Source organism: Bombus pascuorum, chromosome 13, assembly GCF_905332965.1.
Source record: "Bombus pascuorum chromosome 13, iyBomPasc1.1, whole genome shotgun sequence".
Taxonomy (NCBI): Eukaryota; Metazoa; Arthropoda; class Insecta; order Hymenoptera; family Apidae; genus Bombus; species Bombus pascuorum.
The window spans coordinates 11,474,387-11,495,172 of NC_083500.1; the positions used below are offsets into that span (position 1 = coordinate 11,474,387).

The 20,786-nt window shown below is 44.0% G+C and overlaps 1 protein-coding gene across 14 annotated transcripts in view; it reads right to left on the minus strand.

Annotated features, from left to right (window-relative positions):
- Positions 1–20,786, minus strand: part of LOC132913167 (tyrosine-protein phosphatase Lar) — a 287,417-nt gene that overhangs the window by 6,539 nt on the left and 260,092 nt on the right. For 11 of the 14 annotated variants that reach the window (XM_060971207.1, XM_060971199.1, XM_060971200.1 and 8 more), the window contains 13 exons: positions 19,247–19,357; positions 18,364–18,639; positions 17,338–17,622; positions 16,363–16,386; positions 15,617–15,717; positions 14,947–15,276; positions 14,615–14,765; positions 13,129–13,425; positions 3,131–3,270; positions 2,839–3,041; positions 1,992–2,158; positions 502–1,859; positions 130–356 (listed from right to left, as the gene is read on the minus strand). In XM_060971207.1, the coding sequence (XP_060827190.1) occupies positions 130–356; positions 502–1,859; positions 1,992–2,158; positions 2,839–3,041; positions 3,131–3,270; positions 13,129–13,425; positions 14,615–14,765; positions 14,947–15,276; positions 15,617–15,717; positions 16,363–16,386; positions 17,338–17,622; positions 18,364–18,639; positions 19,247–19,357 (3,670 nt within the window). The remainder of the gene's footprint in view (positions 1–129; positions 357–501; positions 1,860–1,991; positions 2,159–2,838; positions 3,042–3,130; positions 3,271–13,128; positions 13,426–14,614; positions 14,766–14,946; positions 15,277–15,616; positions 15,718–16,362; positions 16,387–17,337; positions 17,623–18,363; positions 18,640–19,246; positions 19,358–20,786) is intronic. The other 3 variants (XM_060971203.1, XM_060971210.1, XM_060971211.1) reach the window with 3 other exon arrangements.

Consider the following 20,786-nt stretch of genomic DNA (forward strand, 5'->3'; position numbering starts at 1 on the left):
AATGAAAAAATATCGTGAGATCCTTCTCGCCTCTAAGAAACGTACATCGAGCTATGTCGTTGCGGTATTATCGATGTCGATGGATTTGTCACTGATCAAAGTTCCATTGTCATCGTATTCGATACTTACTTTCTAATAACGAAGACAAGGATGAGAAGTACGCAGACTATCAATGCAGCTATTATCGGACAGACCACCTTCAGCAACCCTGGTTCTTCGCCGCTGGTTTTCACCGATACCTCTGGATTTCCATCCACCGGGGTATTCGGATTGGGACGTCGCGGTGGCTCGCCAGGAGGTACTTCCCTCATATCGAGAGACAGGTACTCGGAGAAGGGTGACGAAGTGTACAAATGCTAGAATACGAAGTAAAATTGAAAGTTATGTTAACATATTTATTCGTTTAATATCTCTCTCTCCTTCACACACACACGCTCTCTCACTCTCTCACACTCTCTCTCTCTCTCTCTCTCTCTCTACTAATTGCAATTTCATTCCAACCTTCCTCGGTGTGTCGACAACAGCACGCACAAAGATCCTGTATCGTTTACTCTTCTCTAGTTTACGATTTTCATAACCCTCGTATATATCTCCGCTGCCAAGGTGGAACGTATACGGGATATCTCTATGTGGAAACTTGGCGGCGATATAAGGAGCATTCTCCCTTTCCTTGGCCCCCTTTCCCGCGATCATGTCCTCGGTCAATTCGTCGGGTTGCTTATTCGCCGTTGACGGGTCCTCGGGCACGACGATCAAATAGTAATGCGAAATTGATCCATATTCTTCGGAGGCTTGAGGCAGGATCACTTGAATCTCCTCTCCATTAACCACACCATAGAAATCAGGCTTGACCATAGGCTTCGGAGCTGCCATTTGCGTAGTAATGGTGATCTTGGCAGGTGGCCTGTACTGACCGTCTCTTGGCACCGCGCTCACATTCACGTTGTACGTGGTGAACGGTTGCAGCTCGTTGATCGTGGTCTTCGTCACGCTAGGATCCAAGAGTATCTGTCTGCGTGGCACGATCTGCGTTTGCGTGATACCTTGTGAATCTACGAACTCTTTCACAGCATCGAAGGAGACCTTGTAGTTCATGGGGTTCAGTTTGATAGGCGGTTTCCAGGTAAGCGTCATGGAGTGCGTGGACGAGTCCGGCCCCCTTAGATCCAAGGGCACGTCCTCCGGCTTTACCTTGACGGTTACCTTCTCGCTGAGTCTTCCGAGGCCAGTCTTGTACTTCGCTGCCACCGTGATCGCGTACTGAGTAAATTTCTCCAGGTTGACAAGTTCCGCCGACTCGGTGAGACCAACGGTCTTTTGCTTCCACTCGTCCAGGTCCTCGACAGCGGTTGTCGTGTAAAATATTTGATATCCGAGTATCTTTCCACGGTTAGGTACCGGTTCCCACCAAACTTCCACGCTCGTGTCCGACGTGGCCACCGCTTTTACCGACATCGGTGCCCGGCCAATATCTTTCTCCGTTATGATCGTGATCTTTTCCGAATATGGCCCGCTCCCCCTAGACGTGTGCGCTCTCACGTGAAACACGTACTCCGTGTTTTCCTCCAAATTCGTGAAAACTGCTCTCGTCTTGGTCGTGTTCCTGTTGATGGTTGTAGAGTGATCGTTCTTCTTGTTGAACTGAACATCGTAACCGGTGATCTGACCGTTTCTGTGCTGTCGCAGAGGCGGATCCCACGTCACACACACCGTGTCCGGAGTTTGGAAAAAGTAGGATAAATTCGTCGGCGGGCCAGTTGGTTCGCCTTCGGGACTGTACCAGAATCGCACCGTCTCCTGACCGAATCCGATCGCGTTTTGACCAGCGACCCTAAACTCGTAATCCACCCCTCGTTCCTCTGCGAATTAAATCCGACCAAAGTGTGAAAGACGGTAATTTTCATTCGAAAAAAAAAAAAAAAAAAAAAAAAAAATGATAAAATCACACCACTAAGAGAGAGGAATATCGCATATAGAGGGTTCGAGCTTACCAAGATCGGTGATCTTGTAAGTATGTTGACGGTTTCCTGGAATGTACTCTTCCTTGAGCGTTTGGTTCTTAATTCCGTATCTTATTCTATAGCCCAACACGTCGCCGTACGTTTGCGTAGGCTGCGACCACTCGAGTTCAACCACGTCGGGATCTTTGGACAAAAGTCTGGAAACGAGACATTGTCAGAAAAAAAAAGAAAAAAAAAAAAATAAAAAACGAAAGAAGACAGGACATTGACAAGAAAATTTGAACTTTATTAATTTTATGCATCACGGCTTCCGGATGATTCATACGTCCGATATAATCTCGTTTTCGAGTTATAGCTCGTTTATGTCGAACTCGTTCGACACAGGCCGGGCATTGCTCGGATTTTTGAACAACTTTGATTGACACGTTAACGAAGTGTTTAAACATTATCAATTGGCGTTTTATAAATAGACTGCGGATTTTTATGCATTCGCGGAAAATCCAAAAATACACAGAATGGACATAATATGGAAAAATATATGAAATATATAAAATATTTAAAATATAATACTCGTTATAATACGTAGTAGGCGAAACAATGGTCCGCGTCAGCTTCATTTTTCCAATCGTATTCATAAAAATATAAAGTTGTATAAATATCCACACGGCTTTAATAAGCTACGCGTTTTAAATATTTCCATATGTAATAATTAAGAGAATTCGGCTTTGGAGAGCGAGCCGACTAGGCAGGCAATCATTCGTTCGTTTGTCGATATATATATATATTTTTTTTTTTTTGTGCTAGCGAATTTTATGTCAAGCGAGAAAATGTTGAAAATTCGTTTGGCATGAAATACAAAGGAATTTAAGGAACATACTTCACGTTAACGTGAGGTCTATTGGGTACACCTCCGGGAGTTCTGACAGTTTCTGGCGGCGAACGATCACCGTCTCCTTTTCTCGTTAGAGCGGCTACTTGTACAGAGTATGTGGTGTCGGGTTGCAACCCGGTAATGTTCACTTCCAGCACGCCGTCTTCTTGCACATCGCGTCGTATCGGCTCGTTCAACAGATCCTTTCCCTACAAGGGCAAATAGCCGAAGATATCAGTGGCTGAGAATACGCGTCTATTTTAATCGCAGCGTGAAATTTAAAGCTCCGACGACACACCTCTTCTCTCATTTCCTGCACGTGTATGTGATAACCTCTTATCACACCGTTCTGTTCTTTCGACGTGGGCGGTCTCCATTTCACGTGTATCGTGGTCGAATTGATCGGTGTTACCGTCACGTTTTGAGGATGACCCGGCACTGGAACGCAACGATCGGTTAATTCGTGCACTTGACGGCCGATTCTGCTGCATACTCGCAATCACACGCTCTCACACTGTCGCAGTCGCACTTGAAAGGGGGGATAAAACGATAATCATAACCAGGAAGAAAGATCTGTAAAATAAATAAATACGTAGGGTTGGATCGAACGAAAGAAAACGGTAGGGGCTTGTCCAATGAATCGTGTCCGTCCGATGGATCGAAGAAGCAACTAAAAAACTAAAAGTACTCTTTTCTCTCTATGCGGAAACATAACGTAACGTCGATCTTTGTGTCCGTTTAATCGGTAACGATCTGTAACGGGTCGTTCGTCGTTGGTATATAAACGAAGTGAAGGAGCGCGTAGCGAAAACAGTATGGCAAATCAAAGCGTTGTATACAGCAAATTGAAAACTCGTGCGAGAAACAAAATAACGCAGCAGCGTTGCAACGAAAGGGAACAGGTGAAAGACAGAACGTAACGTAAACGAACGAAAACAAATCGCAAGGATGAAACGAGAAAGAGAATATGATAAAGAGAGAGAGAGAGAGAGAGAGAGAGAGAGAGAGAGAGAGAGAGAGAGAGAGAGAGAGAGTAAAGAAAAATTAATGGAAAATATGTACATGCCACCAATCGCACACGGACAAAACGATGTACAAACAATATTACGAGGTACGCCGGTACCTCATGCTCTACGTCCCTACGACACGATAATCCTCCATTTGAATACCAATAATGTATGTTTTTATTCTGCATTCGATTTCAGAACGCGAATGTACGAATGCGCGTATAAATACGTCATCGAGATGCAAGAGCGCGGTTACGTTGGTCGATAATGCTACGGCAATATTGGAGAGTCCATGACGAACGAAAACGAAGTAGTTCCGTTATACGCGTGCATACATATAGTATACACGTATATATGCGATGCGCTATCGTTGGTTGTGCGACGTGGATGAAAACTGTGCCAGAGGAAACGTGCAATCGTGTTTTTCGATAAACGTGCAAGGATAACGAAATGTATCACGCGAATTTACAGATATCCACAACGATAAGCCGTTTCGATAATTTGTCGCCAACGTCGCTACGTCGCCGCCCCTTTTCATTTCCTTTGTTGCGATTTCGCTTTTTTTTTTTCTTTCTTTTTTTTCGCTTCTTCGAGTCTTGACTTTTTGATTGTCACGGATCTCGAGACCCGGTTCGTTATATTTCTCTCGAAACTTCTCCATTCTATATTTTCAATGGACAACGACGAGAACGACGTGGACAAAGACGACGGTCATGGACGGTCCAGTATCCGGCATCGGAAACGTTATATCGGCGTTACACAGAAAAACAACGAACGGAAAAAAAAGAAAAAAAAAAAAAAAAACACAAGAATTGTAGGAGAAAAAGAAAAGGAAAGCCTAATGTACCTCTAGGTTTGTACGAGAACGATAACTGCAGCCTCTACAAAGTGTCGCAAAATAAAAACTGCGTTGCAAGAAAGAATACGACAAAGAAAAGCCAAACACGACGACTGCTGCATACAGAAGATGGCCTGTATACAGAAGAAGAAAGTTTCCCTCGGTGAACGAGATACGTCTCTTGCTTCTATATCGGTTTACGTTTTACTGTTCTCGCGTAATTAATGTATCAATTACGTCCATAAAATCGCTACGCAACGCAAAAAACAAAATTGGCGAGCGCGCAGTCGCAGTCGCAGCCGCAACTATTTACGCAGACGTAAATAGTTTTCGCTTTAATTGTATTTGCTTACCGACTGCAGCAACGAAAACACAGTAAAAAAAAAAAAAAAAAAAAAAAAAGGAAAAAACTCCAAAATAGTCTCCCACGGAGAAAAAACAAAACGATATATGCGAAAGAGCCGGAAAAAAGGAACAAAAATATTATATATATACATATATATATTATGTGTATATATATATATGTAAAGAGAGAGACAAAGAAAAAAATGATTAAATACAGGAAGAAAATTCATGGCACAATTCGAGACGAGCTAAGGGATACTCACTTTTTGGATCTGCGCCCCAAAAGTCGCCAAAAAAGTGGGAAAAAAATCTCGTAAAAATTCGTGTCAACTTCTCACGTATATTGAGTAGAATTATTAAATATTTAATATATTTAGGCATATCAGTGGGTAGCATACTACTGATTATTATCAACGTCAACATGGCCTCTTTTACAGCTATTGTATTTTTTTTTTTTTTTTTTTTTTTGCTCTGATTAGGGGGAGAGAGAGAAAGAGAGAGAAAAAAAGGTATGAAATTTTTGTCTGTTTCTCTGGTGAAACACGCACACGCGCACTCGCTCGTTCGTTCGTTCGTTCCCTCCCTCCCACGCGCTCGATTCCAATCGCACCCTCTGCTCTATTCGTAATATTTTTTATCGCTCTGCCGAGCAACGTCGGTGGACAAAATTCTCTTTCGAATCGATCGTTAAATAGAAAAATATCGCTTGGTCCTCGGTTGCAGTTGGTCGCAGAGAGGCGGGAGATGTGAGAATATCTTTCTTTTCTTGTCTTTTTGGCATGCGCAATCACTACTCCAAATATGAAATAACTAAAGGCTCATGTCCACCTGCCTCCTGCCGCCGAGAGAAAGACTCGCCGATTTTTCTTCTTCTTTTTCGCAAATTCGAAGCGATACATAACCGCGGCCTCTCTTATCAGAGTGAAGTCGATCCAACAGCATCGGCCAAGGAAAATCGCGAGGAAGGAGGAAAACAGAAAAGATGATAATGGAAGGGGAAAAACGCAAGGACAAGATAGACGACACGAGTCCGCGCGTTCCGTCCTTTCCCTCGCGGCACGAGGCATCGAGAGAGGGAAGACCTATGATAAAATGTCTACTAAAAAGAAAGCTAGGAAGGAGAAACCATAAGTAAGAAGAAGTGGTTGGTATCGTGTTATGGTTCGGGAACGTATAAACCGCTACCCGTGTGTAATCTAAAGTCGTGAAAAAAGGCGCGACTCGTCTCGACGGAAAAAATTCACGTACATAGAATAGATAAGGATACGAGAGTCGGTGAGGTGGAATATGTTTTCGAGGAAAATTTTCTTTTGTTCTTTTTCTTTCCTTTTTTCTTTTTCTTTTTGCAACTCCAAAAAGTCACCCGCAAAAAACGTCAGCTCGATAAAAAATCTGTATCGCTGTACATGGAAGGGGTAAATTTCTTTTCGAGCGAAAGGCGAAACAAACGACGTCGTTCTGTTGTGGTTTGTCTCGAAGAACGGTAAAAAATCATTTCCGTCCCCCTTTCTGTTCGCTCTTACGTTTCATCGGTAGCATACACCCGCGCATTCACCCACGCAAAAATCGCAAAATTCTCCGCAAAATATGCACGTAATTAACAATGGTCGTGAAATGGCGCGCGTCGTTCTTACGGCACGCCGACCGATCGGATTGCCGATCGGTTTCTCAGTTTGTTGGTGTTATCGGCGCACAAGTAGATGGTAGAGATCGAATCGAAGGGAAAGCAGAGAAGGAAGAAGCATGCGTTTTGTCGGAGGAAAATGGAGAACCGATCGTACGGTTCTTGTTGGAACGACGAACGGGTGGTGGTTGCTTGATCGGTCGATTTCTTAATATTCCGACGACACAGCTACCAGAGTAAAAGAGACAACCGAACTCGAACCGCGAGTACGTTGTTGATTCAGAAATGGAAACGTGAAAAACACACATAAAACGGAGTAAAGTATACTCTTTCTACAGGGTGCGCCGTTAGAATCCGGACAAAAGAAGTTTTGTGCAGAAAGTTGTTTATTTAAGTCAATACACAAAAACACATGAAAATGTTGTTATATCTCATTTAAAGGGTCCTTGCTGAGAACTTTTATTCTATGTAACCACCCTCTGCCTCTATGACCTGCTCTATTCTTGCTCTAAAGCGCGAGCACGCTGACTTCAACTGGTCGCGTTTAATTGTCGCGAATTCTGACTCGATAGCAGCTCGTAGGGAGTTGACGTTGGGGTGCCTGCATTTATTAGTTTGTCTCTCGATAACGCCCCACACGTAATAGTCCAATGGGTTTAGGTCGGGACTGTTAGGAGCAGCTTCGTGTTTTAACGAACACAGAATCAAATGACAACGGGCAAATCTTTTAAGCTTGGCGGCCTCGGAGAGCATCTGACGGACTTTGAGAACGTAGGAGGCATATCTAAGATCCTCTTGAGCTATTCGACGGACAATCGTTTCACTCACCCCCAAGACGGAGGCTAATTTTCGGAGAGAAGTTCCCGGATCTTCCAAAATCATGTCTTGGGCCCTTTGAATAATTTCTGGCGTCCTTGTTGATTTTTCCCTAACCTGAACTTTTCTCGCCGGAGAAGGAGAACCCTTCTCGAACCACTCTGAGGCTGCGTATCTCTTAGCAATGTCGTATACCGTCGATCTTGGGTAGCTAAAGAATTTTATAATTTCGACCGGCGTTCTCCCGGCGCGAAGACTTTCTATAATCGCCGCTCTTCTATCGTATTCCGGGTTTTGCTTAACGAGTTCTGTCATTTTGAGGTTATAGAAGACTTATTGACATATTTAACTAACTTCAGAGTCAATCAGCACAAACATCTGAATTCTAATATGGTGGGAACTACAAATTGAATTCTGTCCGAATTCTAACGGCGCACCCTGTATATACCTAGAGGAGAAGACGTAAAGGTATATATCGAGACACGATATAAAGATGTAGTAATACGTAATATATGTAATGTATATATATATATAAAGAACATGTTATACGTACGAATAAAATACGTAATTCAATATTAAAGATACGATAGTTATAACTTACAGAGAGGCAGAAGATGGAAAAAAGTAGGTCGGTGAGAGCATGCAAAGAACGAAGGTGCACGTATAGACAATAGAGTAGAGAAGGTCTGGTGTAATATGATTATGTATATCATTCCAACGACATCGGTGAGTGTAAGAAATTTCCGCGATATTCGCGCGTATCAACGATCCATCGATGTTCGTCTCGAACGGACAGAGAGTCTTTGGCGGTTTACCGACCTTTCACCCCTTTCGTCCAAGGGATTCCGTTCTTTCGATAGCAGCGGAATAGGGTGTCGGCGAACGCTCTCTCTCCGTCGATATCGATGCATCTCAGTGCTTGTTGCCGACAGGCTCGTGGCCGTCGACTAAATGGACCAAGATAATGAAAAAAAATTGCATGAATATTGGTATTCAAATGTTTTTCAAATTGAACGTCTTCTCGCGGCAATTCTCCTCCTTCGCGTCACGGATATTTCGCTCGTGTTGCTAATATCGCCCGGTGAATATCGCGCTTGCGAACCGAAGAATTCGCGAACGTCGCCCTCCGATTTTCGCTAATTTCTTTCCTAGCACGACGATCATTATCATTCTCCTCGTGCTGCCACTGGCGCGACTTTCGACGCGTTACGGTTTACTCTTGCATCCTGTACTCTTTTACGCACTCGTTCACGCATTCACGCGTGCACGCCGCACCCGACGTGAACTCGATACCGCTGTTCTCGATGGATTCAACGATTATCATCGATGCGTATAAAACTACATACTCGGACATAGTCGGATGCTGAGGCAAGAGAAGAGACAGATCGAGACCGAATCGAGGTTCACGTGGAGAAGACGCGCTGATCAAACTGCAACGACAATCGACGGTGGGGGGTGCTCGTTATTCAAGGGTGCTCTCAGTGCTGGTGCTCGGCACGATATATATCGCAATCGAGTGTGACAATTGATATTTAGACACGTGAATATATATAGGTGATCATACGGTGCGCTGCGAAATACGGTGCTGTTCTTAATACGTCGAAGGTCCAACGAATACTATACGTATATCGGGAGCGCATTATAGTCGCTCGCGCACGTTCACGCACGAGTCTTACTCGTCTCCTACGTACGTACTTTACGTACAAGGTAAGTACATCGGAATGTACGTAGATACGCGCGTACACACACTCACCCACGCACACGTCCTACGTACATGCGTGCATGCGTGCACGCGTGTGATTTTTAGGCTGTCGGCAGTTACTCGAAGCGAAGGGTGCTCTTTCAAGTGGTGCATGGTGATATACGTGTGTGTGTATGTGTATACATATATACACATATATACCCAGTTAGTAGGACACGGCAAAGGCGTGCGTCTGCGTGTGGCTTTTGTGCGTAGGTGCGTAGATACGCGTTCATCGTTGCGCGCTCCGCCTTCTTCCTTCTTGTTTTTCTCTCTACCTTTCGTCGTGCGTGAAACGCGTGTGCGACTTTACATGCGTGCGTGGTGGGTGCGAGATAAAACCGTGCCCGCATGAAAAATAATACTTTTATCGGTGCCCGTGCACACACTCATAACGGCGGTAATGATACATACATATATACATAGGTATATATTATATATATGTAATATATATGTATATGTAATATATATATATATAGGCATATATATAAGATACATGTAATATGTATATATCGATAATACGTTTAGAATAATATAATCATAGAATATTGGTAGTGATGGCGATACTAGCGGCGACAATAACAATAACGAACGAGTATACGTATATACGACGGTGAACTTTTGTGCTTGATAATGTGCGAGCTTACACGGCAGGGTGCTTTCAGCAGTGCTTTTTATCGTTCCGCCTCGCTTTGCCGAGTCTGCTGTTAGAGGGTGGACGGTTGGATCGGTCGGTCCGTAAACGGGACAATGCGTGGGAGGAACCGGGAGTAGGGGGCCGGTGAAACGAAAGAGGATCCTGGGCGTTCCGTAGTGCCGAGTGCAAAAGGTTCGAGGGAACGTCGTTAGAGATGCGTTCGTACGACTTTTTCCGCGACAATGACGCGCCTTCACAATGCCTCTCTCGCAACAAATGATTCCGATTTCGCGACCAACCAAGGTCTTCGATTATTTTCCAAGACAAAAGAGCTTGCCGTTCTCCTGGCTGCGATCCTACGTGTGTTCTTTCATTCTTTCGTTGACGAAACGCGGTCGACTGTCTGTCGTGCGACGTGTTCCGAACGTCACCGACGAAGAAAAGAAAGAGAAAAGGATATCGCGGCTCGATTACTTTTCTCATCGATGCGATTAATAACGTCCTATCGTCGTAGCCGCTGTATCGTTCCCTCTACCTTTCGTTAGCTTCTCTGCTCGCCGATTCGGAGGATTAATCGGACGGGAAACGGGCAAACGGTGTCTGGAAGGGGTTGAAAAACTCGTTGTACCATGCAGGGTGGGACGGTACCGAACCGATGATCAGTCAAGTACCGAGTAGGAGACGGAAAGGAAAGATTCGAAACGAAAAGCAAAACTTCTTCATGCATCGGCATGCCATTCATAGGAATTTCGTTGATTCGGTTGTGGAACCATTTTACAGTGGTTCGAGACCGAGATCTCGCAGACTCGACAGCAGCTCGACGGTTTCTTTGGACGGTGATGGGAGAATCTGTTTCGAGTTGGGGATTCGAAGGATCGCTCGTAGTCGAGGAGAAGTATATGATCGACGGGATTGAATTTTTGGTGAGACCGAGGGATCGATAAACAAACGAAGGCATGCTCTAAACATGTGCAAACGATAGGTAGAACTAAATTTTAACTAAAGACAGAAGAGCCTTATATATCAGAGATATAGAAATATATTATATATGTATATATAGATATATATGATTTTTCTCAAATACTCATATTTATATATATATATATATATACATATAAATGCATATATGTAGGTATGTAGTGGAATAATAATATGTATATATATTTTTGCTGTGTGTAATACATACGCTATGGTTTACGTGTGTGTATATATATACATATATATGTATATATATATATATATATATGTATATGTATATATATACACACACACACACATAAGCGTTTCACCAGACAAGCTGCCGCCCTCGTTCACAGACATTATTTCCGTCCGATAAATGTCTCGTAGAATCGATTCAAGCGATAATATAGAATTTTTCCTCGGAACGGTAAAAATAATGTTGCGCACGCTTGGGGACGGTCAGTTTGGCATCTATCGTCGTAACACGTGGCAAGAGTGAGTCAACGAACTAAAGAGAGAAACGAAACATCTTTACGTGACGTAATGATCACGGTTACCACCAGAAAGAACATTGAGTGTTATGAGTACATATCATTAGACAATCGGTAATGTTACGTTAGTGCGAGTAAATCTTAAAAACTAGCTGTTCAAAACCTGGATCATCCTCCTGCAAATGCTTTAAGGAAAGACAAAAACACGTGAATGAGTATATAATTAAGTATTAGTTAGCGTGTTAAAATGGGTCTCCAAGTTTTAAAAGAGGGGGCTCAGGGGAACAAAAACCAACGGCAACGTACAAAGGGAGAGTTGCGATTAGGCCCTGTAAAAATAGTAAGAAAATACGTTCCTTTTTCTCTTTTTTCTTTTCTTTTCTTTTTTTTTTTTTTTTTGGTCGTATATCTTTTTTCTCATTTTTTCTTTTTTTTTTTTTTTTTTTTTGGTAATAGCTGAGCTCAAAAATTGGTTATCAGCTTCTGAAAAATCCGCGGCTGCGTGCACCACCTGGAAAAAATGTCTGGGGCACTCTGGGGAAAAGTTCGGGGCTTTTCTCTGGGAGCACAGAATTCATTTCATGGAAGATCGTTTTGTTGTCGCAAAAATTCCAAAAATATAAAATCTCGCCAGCCAAAAAATTAGGGCCATCATGGTTCCGCGTTTCGCTATGTAATTGCCGCGTCCCGTCCAAAAAGGAGAAGCAAAAACCAAAGGAAAAAAGATACACACACACACATTTTCTTTTGTTTTTTTTGGGAGAGATCGAAGGTATGCCAGAGAAGCGATAGGAAGGTTTGGTGGAGCGTTTAGCTTTTGAAGGAGAAACGCGAAAAAATCGATGTGCGCGTTCAAAAAACTTACGTTCGCGCAACAAAAATTGAATTATCGGATTTCAGTGTTTCGAAATGGAAAAAAAGGGCCGCGCATTCGTCCTGGTATCTTCTCTGTTGCCGCGACAAGGCTGAGTTGACAGTTCGTTTCTCGAAAGCGTAACTGAAACGCAAAAGTGGCCTGAGAGGAGAAGCTTTACGTATTATATAATACAATATGATATAATATAACGATATAATGTAAAAGTATAATATAGTATGATAATATAATATGATATGATATGATATAATATAATATAATATAATATAATATAATATAATATAATATATTGTAATATAACGTAACGTAATGTAATGTATGGTAACGTAATTCGATGAGATCGAACGAAACGAAAACACAACGATAATGTAATCTAGAAACGGAAACGCAGGTAAAACGTTGTCGAACAAGGAAACAGAACTGAAAACAGAGTGAAGAAGAATAGAGAATCGTTAAGAGAAGAAGGATCGGTTGTAAGTGACACGGTTGGGAAGAGAGATAGGTTCGAAGAGACGTTAGCGGAATCTGAAATCGAAAATACGTTTAATACAGAGATATACATTTATGTAGACAGCCGTAGGATAGACCGAACGTCACCGGGTCGAGAATCAGGGCGTGTCATCGCAACCGGCACTGGAATACACGGGTACTGATCTTCGGACTGATTTTTGGCGGGCTTTTATATTTTTGGCTCTTGCGCGATGAACTTTGTCGCGATATATAGCCTTCGCAAAAGTATCTCTATAGACGTGAAGCGTGGCGCCCGGAACCTTAGCGAGATGTTTCTTTTATGCAATAAAATATCAATAAATAAACAACTATATATACATATATATATATATCTGATACAGAAACTATAAAATATATATCGAAGAGAAACGATTCCTCGCTCGAGTCTCGTAGCGCCATTCCTCTGTATGTTCGATTAAAGGTAAGAAGACGACTAGCGTTAATGATACATACCGTCCTCGTGAGTTCTGACCGAGATAGGATAACTCGGAGGTCCATCACCTACGCTGGTCCCGGCCAATACCCAAATCCGGTACTCGGTCCATTTTTTCAGTTCGTCCAACACGAATCGCGTGTCATTCAGTTTGATAACTTTCGCCTCCGAGTCGGAGCGTCCGCTCTCGACGACTTGCAGCTTGTAGTACGCGATCCTCCCGTTCGATCGATCGGCAGGCGGTGGTTCCCATGTTACCAATATGGAGGTCGGGCTGATCGCTTGTCCGCTTACATTGCGAGGCGGAGCCCCGGGGACTGTATAACACTCAGTTATAGGGGGGGAAGAGGGGAAAAAACGAAAACGTGGTAGGAAAATATCGTCGATCGTCGGTCATTGAACGATCGCGGTCAACTGCGAGGGCTCGAGTCCCGAATCGAAAGAATCGCGAAAAATTCGTGCAAAATTCGTTGGAAATTTGTTGGAAACTCGTCGAAATTCGAGCTACGGCTTAATTCGATTTCCACGTTACTGGTTTTTGGCAAGGTGCACGCGTATACGATCGGCCGATGGTTAATTATAGAGAAAAAAAAAAAAAAAAAAGAAAAGAGGAAGAAGAAAAAAAAACGAATGTTTGCGGGTATTTCGATTCGTTGGACTCGAACAACTTCGAAATCGAACCACGTTCGGACCTGACCGACGCGACGAAGGGATCTAAACGAAAAACTTTACGTGACGATTGGTCAAGGTTCAGAGAGGCGAATCACTCAAGGAAAAACTCATGAGTCGATCCTTGAACAGTCGAAAAAGTACGTGATTAGAGAAAAAATTTCATATGGTACGGGCGATTAACTCGCGCGTGTTACGCCGCGTGGAGTTAAAACGCCGTGCCTCGATTAGCAAGGAAACGAGAGACAATAAAAAACTGAAGAACGGACGTAAACCATACGTTATCAAGAATGAAAAGAGGTGCCCAAAATGCACACATATATCAATGCAGTGCTTAGTGCAATTTATATGTATGATATGTACGTATATATATATATATAGATAGATATATATAAAGTGGCATCCAAAAACGGCTGTCTTATTTGCAACGCATGCAATCATTCTCACTCTCCCACACTTCACGGTTCAACGATACTCTCTATCTTCCGTCTTTCTTTTCTTATGGATACTTTTTTTCTTTTCCCCCCCTTTGTTCAATGAAATCCACGGTTACGAAGAATATATTTACCATATCTGAACTCAAGGTGTCGCGAATTAATTACGATAGCTTACGCTACTTTGCAGGAGCGTCTAGCGCTACAGCACCTCCTACCTGCCGTGCCACGATGATCCGCGATTGCATCGACGTGCATCACGCGTTCCCAACAGATTCTATCAAAGTTTATCCCCTATTACCATCGAACAATCGCGAATCGATCTTTCTTCGGCACTCCTCGCTGCATGAATTCACTCCTATCTTTTTCGCCTTCTTTTCCGCTTCTTTCACTATTTGCTTACCGTACTGTTTCGTGCGAACCGGATATGGTATCGTTGTGGCTCCTTCGCCCCTTTGACTCCGCGCAGCCAACCAAACGTAATACAGCGTGTTCGGATACAGGCCTGTCAGCGTGTAGTTCTCGGTGACTGGTATCCTTCGATGATGCTTCTCCTGAAATTCATCGCGATTCCGACGATTCGCAAGAAAGATTAAAATTTATATTTCCTATAAACGCCAGACACGAACGTATGCTTCGTACTTGACGCGTGAACGACGGATATATTGGAAACATGTTTATAGAAAGTTTATAATCGATTGGAAGATGCGCGATAAGTCGAAACGAATTACCCACCTGCGCGTAAGTATCGTTCCAGTACAACTCATAGCTGAGGATATTCTCCGCGCTATGAGTAGGTTTGTTCCACTGGAGTGTTACTTTCGTCTCTCCGATATCTACCGCGGTCAACATTTCCGGTTGACTCGGTACCCCTTGTTGCGTCTTTATCTGAACAGGTGTACTCAGTGGACCGGGACCAACGCTTGTCAGCGCCTGCACTCGAATCGTGTATATCGTGTGCGGCGTTAAATCCGAGATCGTGGTTAGCTGGCTATTGTCCACCAGCTGGTACTGCCAAGAGGCCATTTGTTGATTCGGATCCGTCGTATAATATACTTTGTATCCCTGCGGGCGAGAAAGATTAAATCGCGTCAGAAAGCCTGACAAACTGTTCGTATACGTGATTCTCGTATGTATGTACGCTCATCGATATGTGGACAGGGTTGTCCCGCGTAACTAGGACAAGCTACAGCTTTAAAAAATTCAATCGGACCGCATCGGATTAGATCGAATAGATTCGAACGATACGTAATATGGTGTACATGATCATTATGGAAATGATGATTTTCAGATACAAATATCCAAATACTTTTATATAGAGAGTCAAGAAAAAAAAAAAAAAAAAGAAAAGATACAGTATCCGTATACTTATGAGCGATAGTGTGTAACTGGCGATAAAGCTAACCGTCACTTGTCCGTTTGGCGTTTCTGGCTCGTCCCATTGTATGACCATTGTGCTGGAGCTCAATGGGCGGGCGACCACCTTCCGTGGTGCAGTACCGGGTTCTAGAAGAAAGAAATTATTTTGGATTTTCTTCGAATCGCGTTTCCATCGTGGGCAAGCCAATCTAGTTAGTCACTGGAGAGTACAAATAAATTCCCGGGAGCACCACCATAAGAACCAAAATTTAAAATAACAGGTATTCCAAGTAGAAAAAAAAAAAAAAAAAACAAATGAAGGACAGGGCATACATAATCATGATGCACTCTGTGATGTTCGTGGCATTGCGATTGAAATACGATTTACCAATGAATGGAAAAGAATCGAGGAAAGGACCGCGTGTGTCGTGTTGTAGTGTTGATTAGCTACAAGTATGATACATCTTTATCTCGATAAGTGTGCGGGTGCGAACGAACGATGAACATGTGCGTGTGCTTCGAATGAATAAAAATACAAAGGATCGAATAGAGGAAAAAAAGAAAAAAAAAAAAAGAAAAACACGAAATAAAACAAGAAAATAAAAACAAAAAATAAGAGAGAAAACGAAAAATCAAAACAGAATAAAACGAGAGAAAATGAAACGAAAGACAAACAAACGATAAAAAAAAAAAAAAGAATTGTAGAAAGAAAGAAAAATATGCAAAAATAAACAGAAAATACAAAAGACAAATATGTTTGCTACAGCACTCTTAGTATATGATTGAACTTACTGGTACCTCCATTTGTCGATTCCGCTATTGAAAAAAAGGACGAATGATTATTCTTCGATGATACTCGATTAAGTGGTATATAATGCACGGTGAAAATACGAATCGGGTTTTGCGGCTTCGTTCGTATTTTCACAAGGTGCGAAGAGTGCGCTACTTTATCGAGGAAAGGTGCAATTTCGCGTGCTGTCTCTCCGCGTATTGGTTTTACTCTTTTCCCACAGAAAAGAGACGGAGAGACGTAGGGGGAGACGTGGTACAGAGAGGGCTATATAGGGAGAGAGGTAGAGACGGAAAAATGCAGAGCGAAACGAGACGTCGAAGCGCGACGCGCCGAACACGATCCGACAAAAACACTAACACATGGTGCGACACAGAGAAAGGGGATTGGTGATAGGTGAAAAAAAATGTCTTGTCACTTACATGAATCAAATCGTGCGTCCACGGCGGACAGCATGGAAAAAAAGTACAATTTCCCTCAAAAACCGTGTCAAAACTTGTGCCTTCTTCGTAGTGCAAAAACATTATCTACGTGCAAAAATTTGTAATTCGCTCGCCGGGTTAATAAGCTACTTTTTCCCGCGTTGGTACGCGAAAAAAGCTTGTCCATTCCTTCCATGTCTTTGCTTGTCGTCGGTCGACTGTGCTCGTCTTTTTGCGAGACGCGTCATCGAAAAATACGCGTTAGTCGAATTAGTCGAGGTCGAGTGAAGTCGAATGGAGTGGAGTCGAGTGGAGTGGAGTCGAGTCGAGTCGAGTCGAGTCGAATGGAGTTGAATTCTTCAGAGCTCCGCATACACGGTATTGGTGATTCGTTTTGAAACGAGTGATAACGCTTGTGTATCTCGACGATGCGACAACGATGACCCTGAAACGTTGGGAACGTAGCCGCGTCGACGAGAGGCGAGGTCGATTTTTGCAAATGTACAAACACCGATGGTAATGAGAAAAGCGTTAGAAGGCGAAAGGAATACTGACTGGTTTCTCCAGTGGTGACTGTCACAGGGGCACTCGCGGGACCACGCCCAATGGCGTTCACGGCCGTCACGGTAAGCTCGTACTCGGTGTAAGGGCTCAGACTCCGAACATGATAGTACATGGTCGTGATGCCCGATATTTCGGCTTCGGCTTGTTGCACGTGCTTCGGCTTATGTTGAATCACGTAGTATTGCACTTCCTCCGGATTTTTGTAGTACCATGTGAGCTTCACCGAAGTGGCGGTGATGTCGGACACTTGAACGTTCTCCGGAGCACTCGGCAAGGCTGCAATTCGTCACGTGAATTTGTCGTTTAATTGCTATTCCATACGTGTTACGCGTCTCGTATATAATATAAACACGTGTATAGGACGTTTCAAGAAATTGAGACCAAACTTTATCGCGTACAACTTACAGGGTAAGGTACCACGTAGTTTCATCGAAGTCATTCTCAGCGACGACGATAGAAGAATGTACTTTATCGTTATAAATAGGTAGACGATACTTTTCCATATAACTGGGAGGCTACCGATATTTGACCTGCTGTTTCTTACGATTATTTTCTTTTTTTCTTTTTTTTTTTTTTTTCTTTTCACGAATATCACTACGCGCTTCTGAGGCTTAATGCCGACTTTTTGCAACAGCCTGTAGCAACCGCTTCTTCTCGCGTTTCGCCTATTTTCACAAAGTACATTGTCCTCGGTCTTTGAACGTAACGCATAAGCCGATTGATTAGTCATGGAAACTGTAGCATCACGGTTCGTTGTGTACCTCGCTGGAACACAGTCGCACACAGTGATCGAGTGATTGATCGTTTTACGTAACGTGGCTCGATAGGTCGCTAGCGCGATCTCCGAGGATTTACGCGCGATTTCGATCCATCTCGGTGCGATACGATACAATACGACACGATACAATACGATACGGTACGATAGGGTACGGTGCGACGCACACCGCGATACAATAAACGATACGGATACGAAACGACAGTGTTTGCTATTATACGATGCGGGGGCACGATACGAACCTTGAACTTTCACCATCGTCGTGACTTCGATGATTCCGAGATCGCTGGCAGCTGTGCAGGTGTAGTTAGCAGACTCCTTCACGTTTGTGAGTATCAGCACGTTTCTACCGACTGGCAGATTGTCATCCGGAGTGAGATCCGTGGATGGACCTTTCTTCCATTTGACGTACGGCATCGGAGAACCCACAGCGACGCAGGTCAAATTCAAAGATCCACCGGATCTTACTTCGCTGACGGCCGGCGGAGGAATCGAAAAAGTTGGTGCAACACGTCGAACTGCGTGCAAATAGAATTTAGTTATATACGATGCAACACGTTAATCGCCGAGTCAAAGTCCCGTAGCCACTCGACGTGACCGAAAACCTTTTCTTCTTAAAACACGTGGAACGCCGATGGAGCAACCGAATCGATGCGACGTCGAACAACGATCATCTGCTGACAACGAGTTCTTAATACGTACGATTCGAGTGGCAATTAACGCGCGTACCAGCCGAAACCGGCAGCCGAGTATTTGATTACGCTATACTTGAATGTCGAGGGACAGAGGCGCGTAGCACCGCAAGAAATGCCGCATCATAATATTTGCGACGCGATTCCAAGCGCGCGAATCCTTTGTGCCGCCAGCTTAGTTTAATTACGCTTTAATTACGTAGCATTAATTTTAATTGCAAACAGGAAAACGACTGGGTTTAACGGCACCAGAGGCTCGGTGCTACGTTTTTGTAATGAATTTACGTTAAAACGGTAGTAACGATAAGAACTCGTTCCTTGAGATTTCCTCGGCGAAAGAGGGCGGCCCGCGGCACGCCTCTACGGGCTTCTCGTGCGTTCCCCACGACTTGGCCGCCGCCGCCGCCGTTGCCGCCGCCGCCGCCGGACGTACCTTTTACGTAGAGCATAGCCGACTTGGAGTACTCCGTGCCGACGGAATTATTCGCCACGCACTCGTACTTCCCTTGGTCGTTCACGTCGGATGCGGTGATTTGCAGCGCTCCTGTAAAACACAAAGCGGCGGTTATTTTTTCGAACGTCACCGACCAACTTCAACTACGTTCGTTAACAATTTTTTTAAAGGCGACATCAAAGGGGCTCCACTCGAAACGGAAAAGAATGGAGTGGGGGCGCGAGAACACGGGGCGGCGTCAAAGAGACCTTCGTTTCCCGCGATCGACGTTTTCATCGCGCGCCGCGTTCGCGCTCTTCCACTTCTATCGATTATTAATCCGCTTATCCGCTCTTCGAAACTTTTCCTCGATACATCGCCAAGTTTTTCAACTAACTGCCGCTTGGCGGCTCGGCCGAAGTTCAAGGATGGTGAGATTCGAAGAAAACGCGCGGAGAACGCGTCGACGAAGAGCGCGAGCAAGTTTGATTCGCGACACGCTTTACCTCCACCTTCGTGGCTCTTTAGTTTCGTTTTTTCTAACGCTAATTGAGTCGGTAACAGCCCTACGTAGCTCCTACGCAACACGAGGAAGCAGACAGAGAAAGAATTCGTTTCCGAGGTTCGTTACAAAGACCGTCTATTCCACTTTATGTTTGGCCTGGCCGATTCGTGCGCGATTTCCATGATGCATCAAGCCCCTTAGCACGATACCACGATGATGAACTGGCTGTTACGAGGCGTGTGATTATCTCCGTAGACGTCACTCCTTCGGTATAATTCAGCCCCCTCCTCCTTCAATCTCTCCGCTTTCTCCCTTGCCGCGCTTCCCTACCTTCCTCCCTACTCTCGATTTCCTTCTTTCGCCACGCCAACCCCCGTACTCGCAAAGTAAACACGACGGATCAACGGGCTTGTTTTCCATCCTTTCGACGCTCATGTTTTCCCGTTAGATGATCATAATTATCGGTAGTAATTAATGGCTCTGCTCCTAGAAAGAAGAACCGAGCGGACGAGCGACTTGCACAAACAGATATCGTCATATAAGGTAAGTGTTAGGATCTGCACATTTTTCACGTGTTGATACACCTTGTTGCAAGAACAACAAGGAACAAGCGTTTTACACGTATTACGAAATTACGGTCGATCAGAGTTTAGGCAATGGAGGTTCGGCTTTAACGTGTTTGAAAAGACGAGTTTCCATCGTATCCAAATATTGATGTTCCTGTCCGTGATTCGAGTGGAAAGAAGAGGATACGAGAAACCTGGCTTCTTCGAATCGGCCTATCTTCCGACGAAATAGAATGGTAGCCGAGTGCAGGTTTAAATATTTTCCTAGCCAGGCCGACAGCCCTATGGATTTGTAAGGTTTCGTTGCAAACGTGACTTCGGTGACCAGAGAAAGCGAGTACACGAGCGAACGAACGTGTGTGTGTGAGAGAGAGAGAGAGAGTAAGACAGCGAGAGGAGGGGTCGAGGGTAGAAAACACTCCATCACGAGCGAGAAGCCAGGCAGTTTGATATCGCGTACGATCGGAAT